Source organism: Mustela nivalis (assembly GCF_964662115.1).
Source record: "Mustela nivalis genome assembly, chromosome: 15".
NCBI classification, from domain to species: domain Eukaryota; kingdom Metazoa; phylum Chordata; class Mammalia; order Carnivora; family Mustelidae; genus Mustela; species Mustela nivalis.
The window spans coordinates 14,481,582-14,497,574 of NC_139034.1; the positions used below are offsets into that span (position 1 = coordinate 14,481,582).

At 39.4% G+C, this 15,993-nt stretch overlaps 1 protein-coding gene across 3 annotated transcripts in view; it reads left to right on the forward strand.

Annotated features, from left to right (window-relative positions):
- The window catches only part of MTUS2 (microtubule associated scaffold protein 2), a 574,434-nt gene that overhangs the window by 230,128 nt on the left and 328,313 nt on the right, over window positions 1–15,993 (forward strand). For all 3 annotated transcript variants that reach the window (XM_082700956.1, XM_082700954.1, XM_082700955.1), the window contains exon 5: window positions 14,586–14,783. In XM_082700956.1, coding sequence (XP_082557082.1) covers window positions 14,586–14,783 — 198 coding nt within the window. The remainder of the gene's footprint in view (window positions 1–14,585; window positions 14,784–15,993) is intronic.

The following is a 15,993-nucleotide window of genomic DNA, read 5'->3' on the forward strand; positions in this document are numbered from 1 at the left end:
ATTTAGGAGGGTTTCTGATCTGCTATTCCAAATATAACATTCACTTACCCATTTTTCTGGGGAGGATTCACAATGATAGGCCAAATTCTTTATCTGATACAGGCCCTTTGACAGGGAAGATACTGGTAGAGATTGGAATAGCCAGTGCTCTACCATAGTGTGAGCCTATCATTAAACCAAAGGCAGGAATTCTCTATTCTTTAAAAACTTTTGTTTTGTAGTGCCTTTAGGATTTTGACAAATTGCATTGAATCTATAGATTACTTTGTGTAGTTTGGGCATCTTTACAATATTAAGTCTTCCAGTCCATAAATACAGGATGTTTTTTCATAAAAAAAAAAAAGCAACTTTGGTTTTGTAAAACAGCTTTATTGAGATATACTCATATGCTACATAGAACACACCCTTTTAAAGGATATGGTTCAGTGGATTTTAGCATATCCACAGAATTGTGCAACCATCACCACAATCAATTTTAGAACATCTACATGAACGCCAAAAGAAAGAAACCCTATACCCATAATCAGGTACTCCTTATTTTCCCAAGCCCCAGCCCCTGAACCACTGATCTTTCTATCTCTACAGATCTGCCTATTCTGGACATTTCATATAATAGAATCATACAATATGTGGCCTTTTGTGTCTAGATGCTTTCGCTTTCATTAATGTTTTCAAGCTCGTCTGTACTATGGCATGTATCAGTACTTAATTCCCTTTAATGGCAAGAAAGATATTTTAGTATATTGGCATTGGCATTCCACATTTTGGTTATGCATCCCTTAGTTGATGTACATTTGCATTTTTCTACCTTTTGTCTGTTATGCACAATGCCACTATGAAATATTCATGGGCAACTTTTGTGGGGACTTGTGTTTTCATTTTTCTCAGGAATATACCTGGAAGTAGAATTGTTCTAGCATATGCTACCTGTATGTTTAACTTTTTGAGGAACTGCTAGATTGTTTTCCAGAGAGGATGCACCATTTTGCATTCCTACCATCAGTGTATGAGGTCTCACTCTCTCCATAGTCTTGTGACACTTGTTAATGTCTGTCTTTTTTTTTTTTTATTAATTTCAGAGTAACAGAATTCATTGTTTATGCACCACACCCAGTGTTCCATGTCATATGTGCCCTCCATAATACTCACCACCTGGCTCCCCCAACCTCCCACCCCCTGCCCCTTCAAAACCCTAAGATTGTTTCTCAGAGTCCATAGTCTCCCATGGTTCATCTCCCCTTCCAATTTCCCTCGACTCCCTTCTCCTCTCCATCTCCCCATGTCCTCCGTGTTATTTGTTATGCTCCTCAAATAAGTGAAACCATATGATAATTGACTCTCTCTGCTTGACTTATTTCACTCAGCATAATCTCTTCCAGTCCCGTCCATGTTGACAGAAAAGTTGGGTGTTCATCCTTTCTGATGGGGGCATAATACTCCATAGTGTATATGGACCACATCTTCCTTATCCATTCGTCCATTGAAGGGCATCTTGGTTCTTTCCACAGTTTGGCAACCATGGCCATTGCTGCTATAAACATAGGGGTACATATGGCCCTTCTTTTCACTACATCTGTATTTTGGGGTAAATACCCAGTAGTGTAATTGCAGGGTCATAGGGAAGCTCTATTTTTAATTTCTTAAGGAATCTCCACACTGTTCTCCAAAGTGGCTGCATGTCTGTCTTTTTTATTACATTTATTCTAGTGAGTATGAGGCGGTTTCTCATTATAGTTTTGATTTGCATTTTCCTGATGGCCAAGGATATTATGCATCTTGCCATAAGCTTATTGGCACTCTGTATATGTTCTTTGGAGAAATATCTACTCATATGATGACCTCATTTTAAAATTCAGTTATTTTTTTTCATGGTCAAGTTACATAGTTATTCATATATTTTGGGTACTAGAAAGCCATCAGATATATATTTTGCAAACATTTTCTCCCATTCTTAGGTTGGTCCTTACCCCCCACTTCTTGGATAGTGTCTTTTGAATATAAAACTTCCACATTTTTTTCTCAGTTTTACTGAGAATTGATGTATATTACTGTACAACTTTGACACATACAGCATGATGGTATGGTTTACATATATTATGAAATGGTTGCTGTAAGAGATTTAGTTAACATCCATCTTCTTGTACAGATGCAACAAAAAGAAAGAAGAATAAAGGGAAATATTATCTCCTTGTGGTGAGAACTTTTAGGATCTAGGTGATTTCTCTGTATATCATGCAGCAGTATTAGCTGTAGTCCTCACGGTGTACATGACATCTCCCAGTACTTATTTATCATATAACAGGAAGTTTGTCCTTTTGGCCATCTTTCTCCAGCTCCCCCTCTGGCAGCCTCCTGCTTCTGGTAACCACAAGTCTGATCTTTTGTCTGTGAATTCATTTTGTGTTGTTGTTGTTGTTGTTTTAAAATTGAAGTGAAATCATACAGTATTTGTCTTTCTCTCTTTGACTTATTTCAATAGCATAATGCCTTCAAATTCCATCCACGTTGTTGCAAATTTTCTCATTTTTTTTATTTAAAAAAATTTTTTTTAAAGATTTTATTTATTTATTTATTTATTTGACAGAGAGAGATCACAAGTAAGCAGAGAGGCAGGCAGAGAGAGAGAGAGAGAGGAGGAAGCAGGCTCCCTGCTGAGCAGAGAGCCCGACGCAAGACTCAATCCCAGGACCCCGAGACCATGACCCGAGCCGAAGGCAGCGGCTTAACCCACTGAGCCACCCAGGCGCCCCAACAAATTTTCTCATTATTAATGGCTGAATAATATTCCTCTGTGTGTGTGTCTGTGTAAAATAACTTCTTTATCCATTTATCTATTGACAGGTTGTTTCCATGTCTTTGCCATTGTAAATGATACTACTATGAACATGGGGGTACAGATATCTTTTTTAATGTTCCTTGCTTTTGGGTATATTCCCAGAAGTGGAATTGCTGGATCATTTTAGCATTTTGCGAGCTTTCTATGCTGTTTTCCATACTAGCTGTACCAATTTCCAAACCAGTGCAGTGCACAAGGTTTCCTTCTTCTCTGCTTCCACACCGGTATTTGTCTCTTATCTTGTCGGGGATGGCCATTCTAACAGGCATGAGGTGCTGTCTCATGGTGCTTTTAATTTTAAAAGCTTTTACTTCGGTTGAAATTCAGTTTATTTTTTTCTTTTGTTGCTTATGCTTTTTGTGTCATACATAAGAAATTATTGCCTAATTTGAGGTCATGAAGATATATAACTATGTTTTGTTCTAAGAGTTTTATAGTTTTAGCATCTCTATTGAAGTTTCTAATCCATTTTTGAGGTTGTTTTTAAGATGACACGATGTAGTGGTCTACAGTTCTTGTTACATATATGTACACCCAGTTGTTCCAGCACCCATTTGTTGACAAACCGGTTCTTTTCCCCCTTGAATGGACACAGCAGCTTATCGAAATGCAATAAATATTGCAAAATTTTGCAAATATTTATATATATATAAAATTTATTTTTATATATACAAATTGCAAAATAAATTATGCAAAAATGCATGAATATTGGATTATTTTTAGAAACTCAATTCTCTTAATTAAGCTGTGTCTGTTCTTATGCTAGTACCACACAGCCTTGATTACTCTAGCTTTGTACTGAGTTTTGGGAAATTAGATGTATAAACCCTCCAACTTTGTTTTTATTTTTCAAGAGTATTTGGACTATTTGGTGTTTTTTTTAATTTCCACATGAATTTTAGGATCAGCTTTTCAGTTTATGCAAAGAAGCCAGTTAGAATTTTGGTAGAGATTGCATTGATCTGAAGATCAGTTTGGGGAGTAGTGCCATTTTAACAACAGTGAATGTTCTAATGTATGGACATAAAATGTTTTCTGTTTGTGGATTCTCTAACTTATTTTAATAATGTTTTAGTTTTCAGAGAATTTGTTTTACACTTTGTTAAGTTTATTTCTGGTGTAGCCACCTTAAAAATATAGATAAACCCCCACATTTGCTCAGATTCACATTTAGTATTAGGAAAATACTCAGGTAATTTTGATTTATAGTAAAGCAAAATGAAATCTCACAGAGTAGCTTTTTCATTAAATAGATTTATAGTGTAGAAGCAGTGCATTTCATACTTCCAACCTGCTGGTATAAGTAAAATTCACACAGACCAAAACCCCAAAAACCTCTACCTTGGTTCTCACACACAGTTGATGCTTCAAGAATGTGGGGGTTAGGAGCACCAATTCCCCAGTGCAATAAAAAATATGTGTGTTAATTTTGTCTCCCCCAATACTTTACTACTGTTAGATGTTGACCAGAAGCCAACATACAGTTAACACATATTTTGTATTTTATACATGTTATGTACTGTATTCTTACAATAGAATAAGCTAGAGAAAAGAAAATGTTATTACGAAAATCATAAGGAGAAAATACTTTTGCAATACTGTACTGTATTTATTGAAAAAAAAAAAAAGAAAACACGTATAAGTGGACCCATACAGTTCAAACCTGTACTGTTTAAAGTGCAGCTGTAATTGGAACTTTACCAGTGAAGCGATTGCATAGCTACCTTAGGCAATGAGCTGGGATGCCCTCATTTGCTTCTCTTTCACAGTGGAGATTGGTAATGCCACAAACATACCTCGAGAGGATGTGAAAAGCTTTATTACCTCTATAACATAGGTACATATTCATGTTTCCAGGGAGAGCAGAGCACATCTTCCAAGGAGGTCCAAATGGCTTGAAAGAGAGCAAAGAAAGGAGATGCATTTGGAGTATACCATACCCAGGCCGGTGTTTGAATGGTTTGACTTCCCATAGGTGCCAAGAGGGGAATACCACGCTTGCCTGTGAGCCTTCTCAGATGGAAGGAGCCAGAGAGCCCTGATGTTTGGTGATTGAAATGTGCTGTATTTAATTGAATTTGAAGTTATTTAGTAAGCCCTTATAGTGCTCTATGAGGCTTGCAGTCTAAGGCCATTAAGGAAGGTAAAAAGTCCATTGAATGTCTTGTCCAAGAGCCCAGTGTTGTTTATTCTGAGAAGCAAAATGATTGCCTTGTTCACTATCAGTAATTTTTGGAACTCCAGAAGTGGATAAGGACTGTCATGGTGAGAGCTTGCATTGTGGCTCTAGGGAGTGTAGAAATATGTGTGACCTCAATTTTATTGTTTGGGTCTCTGTAACATAAAAAAAATTCTCATTTATTTAAAAATTTTTTAACCCTAAAGAGCACAACTCTGAATAAGGAATTGCTGCTGCCACTGGCTGGACCAAACAGCCAGACCGATGACAATGGCCCAAGAGTGTACAAACGTGCAGATGGGTCTGACTTTGACCAGAGCATCCAGTGTTAGGTGATTTGGAGTTTGTCTAATTGTGGTACACTTGGGTTGAGTCCTTTTCAGGACCATATTGGTTACAGGATGAAAATCAGCAGCTCATGTCATGTGTGACAGTTAGGGGTCCACCTGTATAAAGTGTACCAACTCCCACTGCTGTTCATCAGTTGATTCTAAGAGGCTCTACAGATAGCCAGTGGGTCTGGGGAGAAGAGTGATGTCCTCTAACACCATGACATCAGGCAAGGGACTAAGGATAGGGAGGCTACTGCCTTCTGCAGGTGGGCTATGCCATAGGGCCCAGGTTTGGTTCCATCCTGTAGCAAGAAGTCCAGGCTACCTATGCTGAGTTAATGGGATGCTACTTTTATAACCTAAGACATGTTGGGGACCTTGGTATGGAGGGTTACAAGTTCAGGGCAGATGAGAGCTTTACTTTTCAGGAGAGACCAGTAGGTGCCCAGCCAGTGCCACTCTGATATTCTATATTGCAGGGCCAAGGAGGTCAGTTTCTTAGACCAGAAACCCATGAGCGGGCGCCTGGGTGGCTCAGTGGGTTAAGCCGCTGCCTTCGGCTCAGGTCATGATCTCAGGGTCCTGGGATGGAGTCCTGCATCGGGCTCTCTGCTCAGCGGGGAGCCTGCTTCCCTCTCTCTCTCTCTGCCTGCCTCTCTGACTACTTGTGATTTCTCTCTGTCAAATAAATAAATAAAATCTTTAAAAAAAAAAAAAAAGAAAAGAAACCCACGAGCAACTTATAACCGTTACTGGTGATCTAGGAACTCCAAAAGGGATTAGAGAGTTTGCTAAAGCCTCTACAGTGGAAGTGTCTCTGAGGGCACTAATGAAAGTATGTACTGACTGCACTTTGGACAGATTCTAGAGCCTTCTGTTGGAAGGGATCCCACCAAAGGTGAGCCACTTTGCAAGTAACAGCATAAGTGGGCTTACGTAAAATTTGCAAATGAAGAATATTTTACCTCTCAAACCAAAGGAGTCTAAAAGACCCCAGAGTTGGGGCACCTGGGTGGCTCAGTGGTTTGGGCTGCTGCCTTTGGCTCGGGTCATGATCTCAGGGTCCTGGGATCGAGCCCCGCATCGGGCTCCCTGCTCCGCAGGAAGCCTGCTTCCCTCTCTCTCTCTCTCTGCCTGCCTCTCTGCCTACTTGTGATCTCCGTCTTTCAAATAAATAAATAAAATTTAAAAAAAAATAAAAGACCCCAGAGTTCTTTTAATATTTTGGGTGTTGAAAGAATCACTAGCAGTTTCATGACAGTGTCAGGGATGGAGTATCCCACAGTTTACCAAATAATTTGTAAGAATTTAATTAGGGTGGCATGGCCTTGCACACAGTGTTAGACAGTGGCCTATCCCTTTTTGATGAGTGTCTTTGTATTTATATGTCTTGAATGAGTGTGTCATATAAATGTCCTCAAAGGAAGATGTCATCATTGTAATATCAGACCTATGCTCCTGGAGAAAGGTGGATCCAGTTAAGATCTAGCCCATAAAGATTGTGTGCAATGGCAAGACTGTGGAGGTCCTGTGGGGGTAGCCACTATGTAAAGCTATGTTATGTCCTTTCAGAAGTGAAGGAAAACTGGGACTGAGGGACTAAGAATGGGCCAGACTGTCTTGTTAAATGAACAGTAGGGTCTTATATAACATGTTTCAATTCTTGTAGGCCTTGCTTTAATTTATAGCAAGTCCTGTGAACTTCTTCAACTTCTTCAATTTGATGGTCTGTAGGGTTCCATTTTGTCAAGCCAAGTTTTTATGGGTCAAAACTTTAATTTTCTCTTAATTTATTAATCACAGAGTGTTCATGCCCACTATGGGATATTTTAGGGCAGTGGATGCTCTGACTCTGAGAAATTGAGGCAAGATGACAATTCTCATAGTTAAGATGAAGCATATCTATGTTTCCTTTATTTCTCATTCATTAACTCCCTTAAGATTATAGAACATTATGGGGGATATATTATTTAAGTTTAATGAGATCCCCAGGTATAACTATAGTTTGAGCCCCAGTATTGATTAAAGTCATAAAGTTTTGCCAATTAGTACATTTAAGGAGATGTTAAGATTAATTCAGAAGCTATGTAAAAGATGTACAAAAGTCAGTGCCCTTTTATCTTTTGGAGTATAAACTCTTTTAGTAAATTTTCAATTTCCAGTTGGGTCCATATGTAGACATCTTCTTCAGTTTTGTTTTGTTTTTAATTCTGCCCAAACCAGGCTTCTTCCCCTCTCCTTCCTCCACCCCTGTATTCCTTTATCCCTTGTTTTTACTGTGGGTTCTCTCTACTCCCCTTATATTTGTAGAACCCCCCCACCACCCCACCCAGCCGAGAGCTTCTCATCGGTATCATCAGGGTTGGAGGCCTCTCCCATGACAGTGTTATTTTATAGGATTTAAGGATCCCAAGCTTAAGGAGGATTTGAGTTAACCCTGTACTACAGAGATACCCTGGATGTTTTTCTCTCTAACCTCGAGGATCAGGACTTTTGTTGGGACAAACACATAGGCAGCAGCAGCAACAGAGGTAATTAAGGGGCCTGTGGAGCCATTTGCTTTCAGGAGTGCAGACCTCAGCACTTCACAAACTGCTTTTTCTCTTTTGTGTGTGGTTTTTCTCTCTAAGTACTGCTTTTTCATGAGTGATTGCCCAGGGGACCTGTATGCAGCAAAAGGTAGTCTTTCTCCCAAGCCTGCCATCAGTTAACAACCGCATTCTAAAACACAGGTGCAGGCCAAGATACGTGACCCAAGGCCACACAAAGGACCCCATCCCAATCATATTTCTGTCTCTGAAAAACCAAATAATTATTGAAACTTCTAACGAGGGTCAGGTTAATCTATGACAGAGGTTTTGTAGGACTCAATGCTGATCAGAGCAGCACAGCTCAAAGCACAGGCTAGCCATCAAGCAGCAGCTCCAAGTGCATGCTTTCTTTCCTGTTTTTGTTTTTGTTTGTTTGTTTTTTAGATTTATTAATTTATTTTAGAGAGAGACAGAGAGCCACACAAGCAGAAGGGGCAAAGGGAGAGGGAAAGAAAACTCAAGCAGATTCTGCACACAGAATGGAGCCCAATATGTAACTCGATCTCATGACACTGAGGTCACAACCTGAGTCAAAACCGAGTGTCAGGAGCTTAACCAACTGCACCACCCAGGTGGCCCAGTGTGTGTTTTCTATTAGCAGGGTCAGCTAGCAAGAAAACATGAAGAAAGGCTCCCGGTGGTGGGGTCATTGTCTCAGCACCCTGGTCATACCACCTGATGTTGTGGTCACCCTGAAGAGATAGGGTGGACCTCCACCCAACGTTTGGTTCGGATGTCAAGACCAATGATGCCATATACAAAGTGGCTGAAGAGGGACTTTATTACTCACATAACTGAGGTGTCTGGGGAGAGCAGTGCAGGCCTCTCAAACACGTATGAAATGACTTTTGAGAGAGCAAGGGAGGGACACTGACTCAACTTACTTTATTGTTTTCAAGGTGGAATTCTCAAGGATGTGGGAAGGGGCTTGTGTAGTTTGACTTGCCTGCCAAAGCCAAAGGAGGCACTCCTGGCCTTTTGTATCAGCTTTTCCAAATATGGGGTTGGAAGGGGGTGGGCAGTGTAAAAAGGGTGTGGTGTTTGAAACCTGATAGTCCTTAGCAGTTAAACATTAAAAAAAAGGGGGGGGGGGTCCAACCCTTTACTACATTTCCTAAATATTTTATTTAGTTGATGCTACTGTAAATGAAAATTTATTAATTTCATTTTGGATTAGTTATTGCCAATGCATAGAAATACAATTGATTTTTGTATATGGAACTCATTTATTATAAGGTTTTAGTAGATTTCATAGGGTTTTCTGTATTCAAGATTGTGTGATCTACAGATAAAGTTTTGCTTCTTGTTTCCAATCTGCCTGCTTTTTAATTTTCTTGCCCAATTGTCCTGATTAAAACTTTCCATAAAATACTGAGTAGTAGTGATAAGAGCAGACATCTTTGGCTTGTTCCTGATCTGTGGGGGAAGGATTTGTTCTTTTTCCATTGACTATATTAGCTGTGGATTTTTTTTCCATCCCCTTATCAAGTTGAGGACATTTTTCTATTATTTCTAGTTTGTTAAACATTTTGTCATGAAATGTTCTTGGAAGTTTTCAAGTGATTTGTCTGCATCTATTGAGGTGATCACGTGATTTTTCTTTGTTCTCTTCATATGACATAGTATACCGATTTCCATGTTAAACCAATCTTTCATTCTGGGGATAAATCTCACTTGGTTATGGTATGTAACTGATTTTTATATGCAACTGATTTCAGTTTGCTATATTTTGGTGAGAATTTTGCATCTGTAAGCATTTTCTTTTTTTCATGATATTTTTGTCTGATTTGGTTATCAATAACAGTGGTCTCAGAATGAGTTTGGAAGTGTTTCTCTCTCTACCTCCCCCATCCTCCCTGGAATAATTTGTGAAGAACAGGTACAAATTCCTTAAATGCTTGATAAAATTCTCTATTGATACATTTGGGTCTGGGATTTTTTTTTTTTTTTTGGAGGAAGTTTAGATTAGTAATTCAATTTCTTTGCTGTAAGTATATTCAGATTTTCTGTATCTTTTTTTTTTTTCTTTGTGTTTTTTCTGGAGCATGTTCATTTCACTAGGTTGTTCATAATATTCCCTTATAATTCTTTTTAGTTTTGTAAGATTAGTAGTGATGTACCCTCTTTCATTCCTCATTTAACAAGTTGAGTCTTCTTTCCTTTTTACTTGATCGGTGTAACTAAAAGTTCGTCAACATTGTTGATCATTCTAAAAGCCAAATTAGATTTTGTTGAATTTCTCTTTTACTTTTCTGTTTTGTTGTGTTTATTACCATTGTAATATTTACTATTTCTTTCCTTCTGCTTACATTTAGTTTGCTCTTCTTTCTTCAGTGTCTATAGATGGAAGATTATTTTATTGATGTGACATCTTTCTTCTTTGTTAATATGGACATTATAGAGCGCTGCAGTGATTTTTGCTCTTATGGCCTATCTCAGCCTTTGGGAAAATCACTTAGTTATGTCTCTCTGGGGGAGTGTGGTGGGGACAGTGGTCTGCTGCTGTAGGAGTGTCAGTCCTGATTTACAGGTGGGTGCCAGGCTGGAGCACTAGCTTCTGTCCTTCTCGCTTTACCTCTCCTGATATTGAACCCCTAGCCTGCAGGTGAGCCAGGGCAACAGCGATTAGGGCCCCAGTATTTTTGGGTTGCTGTGCCTCTGTCCTTTTACTTGGGGCTGGAGTGAAGGAAGGGCCCCCAACCTCAGCCTTTTGCTTTCATGTCATTTAGTCTCTGCAACATGCACCTGGTGGGAAGGCATAGGGAAGGGAAATGGTGGTGGCCTCCCTCTCCCAGTGAGACATGGTAGCTCTTAATCAGGGGGAGAGGAATGCTGTTGCCTTGGTCCCAGCCACCCAGAGTAGAGCTTTCATCATGCTGAGATGGACAAGGTTACAGAGGAGGAAAGGAGAGGGCCAGGCTCAAGGGTCATCCAATCTGACTGTTCATACTGAGATTTAGTAGATTTTCATATATAAATGTTTCTTTATTTGCTATATACCCTTAGAACAATTTCTAGAACCTTTAAATGGTGGTGGTTTTTTAAAAATAATTTTTTAACTAATTATGGTTGTTTCACTGAAGAAAGTGTCCATGAAGCTTCTCAGCTTCTCATGTCACCATCGTGGAAGATGACTCTCTTATGTGTCTGCTCAGTTTTAACATTAATTGTTATCATTTGTTTATTGAGGGCTTATTTTGCACTTTGATATGCTATTTCCATCAAAGACAGTATTCTTAAATAGTCCAAGGACACTACATACTTGAAAAAATATATTCTTCTGACATGCTGCTCTTGAGAAATAGTAAAGTACACATTTTTATAAGTAAATTCCTTTATTGAGAAACTAAGATTAAATTAAGGCACATTCAGTCAGAGCAGCCATAAGTAATGAAAAGCACCTCTCCCAGGCTGATACGGCATCTTCTGTTGACGTCGTCACCCCTAAGTGTGCTCCGTGGGTTACCTCAATGAGAATGATGGAGGTGCTTGTTTAGAAAGTGAAGTTTAGAGCCCCATTCCAGCATAGTTCTCATTCAGGAGAAACACAACAGGCTATATTAGTGTCATGCAAGCTTGGCTACTGCAGATTTAGCTAAATTTGATTGAATAATTTGTCAAAACCACTGTGCTAGGCACTGATGGTTTCCAAAGAATGAGACCTGTTCTTCCAAACCCTGAAGGTATGTAAACTATTTGTGAGATGTATCTGGTAGAATGAGAGGCCACTGGATAGTAACTTGATGTATGGATTACATTAAATTTAGGAAAATTATGTAGGCAGTTGGGGTAAGACATACTTCTACAAGTAACCTACACACACACACACACACACTCACAATATGTGCCTTTAATAAAAGGGAAAGATGGGGGGGTGCCTGGGTGGCTCAGTGGGTTAAGCTTCTGCCTTCAGCTTGGGTCATGATCTCAGGGTCCTGGGATTGAGCCCCACGTTGGGCTTTCTGCTCGGCGGGGAGCCTGCTTACCCCCTTCTCTTTGTCTACTTGTGATCTCTCTCTGGGTGTCAAATAAATAATATATTAAAAAATAAAAGGGAAAGATTGACTAGGGAAAGTGAAAGCCCAGAACTCCCTTAGTTGCTTTCTTCATGTCTACTTGGGTTCTTGTGTTGTTGAGATCCTCTCTACATGCTCAGGCTACCTTTCTACCGATGACATGAACAATCATTAAATGTAAGTAAGGGTAGGATAGAATAAATTCCTCTTCAAATATTTTCAGTGTCTTTATTGTCTTAAGTAATGATTTAATAATCTTAGTTTTCATTTTTTTAAGGAATTTATTTATTTGTTTGTTTATTTATGAGAGAGACTCCACATGTACAAGTGCCTAAGCTGGGGTAAGGGTAGAGGGAAAGGGGAAGAATCTTAAGCAGAACCCTGACTGAGCATGGAGCCCTATGCAGAGCTTGATCCCACATCCCTGAGATCAGGTCCTGAGCCAAAATCAAGAGGTGGATGCTCAACTTACTGAGCCACCCAGGAATGTCTAGCTTTCATTCTTAAATAAATAGTAAATGAATGTGTATTATAGGCCAAGGTATCCTATTAGGAATTGTGATCTTTCCTTCATTCTGAAATATGAGTTTTCTAGAAAACATCTATTCATATTTTTCTCACTTGATTTTGTGTCATTTTAAATCAGTTATTGATTAACTGGATTTGGAAAGAAGTTATACTCTTTTCCTCTATAACTGAAATTAGTATCAAAACATGAAATCATTATTATACATGATTATTGAAATCACATGTGACTGTTTAACATATGTTTTACTGATGTACAAATGCAATCCAAAATTGCATTGGTATAAATTTATTGTAAAAATGTATCTGATATATGGGGACACTTTCATTGTCCTGGGGATATCATCTCAGAGTATGCAAAATGGTAGAACAGCAATTGAAGACATTGACCTGACATTTAATTGCTGCTACAGAAGGGCTATTACTACTTATTAAACAGTGATTATGGGCGCCTGGGTAGCTCAGTGGGCTAAGCCGCTGCCTTCGGCTCAGGTCATGATCTCAGGGTCCTGGGATTGAGTCCCGCATTGGGCTCTCTGCTCAGCAGGGAGCCTGCTTCCTCCTCTCTCTCTCTCTCTGCCTGCCTCTCTGCCTACTTGTGATCACTCTCTGTCAAATAAATAAATAAAGTCTTTTTAAAAAATAAAATAAACAGTGATTATTTCTTATCATATTTGAACATTTTTCCCAAGCAGAAGAACAGAACTGAATTGGGAATATTGCAACCCCAGATCCCTGTTCCCTCTTCCCTCTGCACTTATCTGATTCCTCCTCTTCCTAGTCCTGACCCAGAAGTCAGGACACCATGGTTGTGCATATTCTGCTTTCATCTACAGCCTCATTCCTAGGGGGACTCCTGTAGAGGAAGAGGCACCATTGGACCAGATTGGCCTCTGTTGGTTCTCCACAGATTTCCATACATAGATTTATTTCTAATGTAGATTCCTCATTGATTTTTAGAAATCAATTTTTTAAAAGAAATGTTTTTTTAAATTATTATTCTGCAACCTGGTTAATCTTTCAGAAGATAATAAAGAATGAGGAACATTTCCTGAAGGGTCTGTATATCAGCACTCATAGTAAATAGTGCAGGTGAAAGGTGCTAAATGGATTGACTGGGACAATTATTTCAGAATATTAGGACGTTTGACTCTTTTTCCTTTTAAGGAATATTAAAGAGCATTTATGTGTGATAACATCCTGGTTCTGTCTGATATTGAAAGACTTCTTATAGAGTGGAGATGATCATTGCAGTGGCCATGAACAGAGCCCAATTTGGATATCATCATGCTGAGATGGTAGATTTATAGCATGATGTTTTATTATTTCAAAATTAGCTGGCTTTGCACATATCTGGGAACTAATTTTGAAGTTTAGCTTATTTTTTGAATTTTAGTTTAACACAAAAGCAGATCGTGGAGAAAAGAGAAAAAAACTAACACTAATTGGAGCATCTATAAAGTTCTGTTACAAGCAATAATATTTATATTTCACCTTTGAGGCCAGTTTTATCATCTCCAGTCCTTCTGTAGGAGGAAACTGTAGTTCTAAAGTGTTGGGTGAACTCCCCAAGGTTATGCGGCTAATAAATGACAAGACTGGATTTCAACCCCAACAGCTCTACAGTCTGTGCCCATTTCATTCCTACAACCAACAGAATGTTAGCAAAAGATTATTTGTACATGCTTTCATGAATTATCACATACTGTTTAAAATTCCTGATGAATATTTGCCACGAAGGTGCTCTTTGCCCACTGCATGTCAGATTTCAAGATGTATGTCAATTTCACAATTCTTGGGTAACGTGCAACAATAAGTGTTCATTCCATTCAGCTTCCTAAGCACTGTATACCTTTATTTATCATAGGACTAGCTGTCTGTTCTTGTCTCTCCTGCCTGCTGCCTCTCCTTCTGTTTGAGTTCCGTGAAGCTCCCGCTGTGAGGGGCCTTTTCATAAAGGTGTGTTTGTGAATGTGCTTAAGCACATCCTACAAGATTAATTGTGGCCTGTTTATGATGGAGCCATATTAATATTGACTGTCCATGTATTCTCTATCTTGCTGTCAACTGATTTTGTTTGTTTGGCTTGGTTTTCCTTCACTATAGCGGATTTAAAGAAAGCCTCCGGTTCAAATGCTGCAAAATCCAGTCTACCCAAATCTGGACTTCGGCCTCCCGGATACTCACGTCTCCCTGCAGCCAAGCTGGCGGCGTTTGGCTTTGTGCGGAGCTCCAGCGTGTCCTCGGTCTCCAGCACCCAGTCCGTGGACAGCGCACAGCCTGAGCAGAGCCGGCTGGCCAACCGTAAGTGGGCGGGGCGCTGCTCCCCAGTGGGATACGCCCCTCTGGCCGTCCTGGGGCAGGTGGACTGGCATGCGGGAATAATAATTTCATTTCTTTGTGTGTGAAATATTTGATTTAGCTATTTTAATCTACCATTGTTAGGATTTTAGAAATTAATCTACTGAAGAAAAAAAGGCTTTTGGCCCTATCCTTTTTCAGTTACGAGGAGTTAACATGCTAGAAAAGGACGTTTAAATATAGAAAATGACTTATCCAGGGACTGATTCCAGGAGCCCTTTGCTCCATGGATTCTACATAAGTCAAAGAAAGATCCAAATCAGGTGTTACAAGAAACATGTATTAATTAGTGGTGGTGAGAATCCTTTTAGTTACCTGGTATTACCTGTAATGCCTTCATTTTGTGGAACACTTGGCTAGACTTCTAAAAGTTAACCAAATGATGTTGAAAATTTTAAAAAGGCTCAGCTGAACTTCTTTACTCTGTTCCCAGAAAGGTGCCCTTTAGCTGAAAGATGCTACTCTGGGCCTGGTTCCTGAGACTGATATTGTAAGTTATATGAATTAATAGTCTCAGACTAAATCACAAACAGCCACTGTTTCTAAAGAAGATCTGGAGGCTGCCCCATTCAGCTGAGCCTTTGATGACCAAAGCCCATCTCAGCCTGTCAACTTCAAAGTCATTGTTATTGGATCTGAAGCCATGACATCTCAGATGCTGGTTAGCAAGAACTTGCCAGAAGGCTGGGGAAGTCTTAGAGGTTTTCATGGGCAGGGCTGTTTGGGAGGGATTACAGTAGTTGAATCAGGCTGAAGTAGTAATGGAAAGAGACAGAGAGCAGGATGGGGTATGAGGGTAGAATTTGAGAGTGAGGTTGATTTTTTAATTTCCTTTCTCTGAGCTTGCTTTTTAGCCTTTCTTGGGTTTAGAGAGCTGATGTGCGCCACATTTGTACTTCTACGGTTCTAAATTTTGGTCTACCTAGTTATTCCTCAAAGTAGTACATTACATGATATCTGGATGTGTTTGTAGGCAGTGTCTGAGAGGTTTTTTGCTCACTTGATTTCCTCAGTATGCTGCATCTCTGACCTGCTTTCACACAGGATTCATATTGGAATACCCTTGTTATTACGGATTTCATCATGGCACAGTAGATGTCTCCAAATCTGAAATGTGACTACAATAAAGAACTTTTTACAAATGTGGAACTCC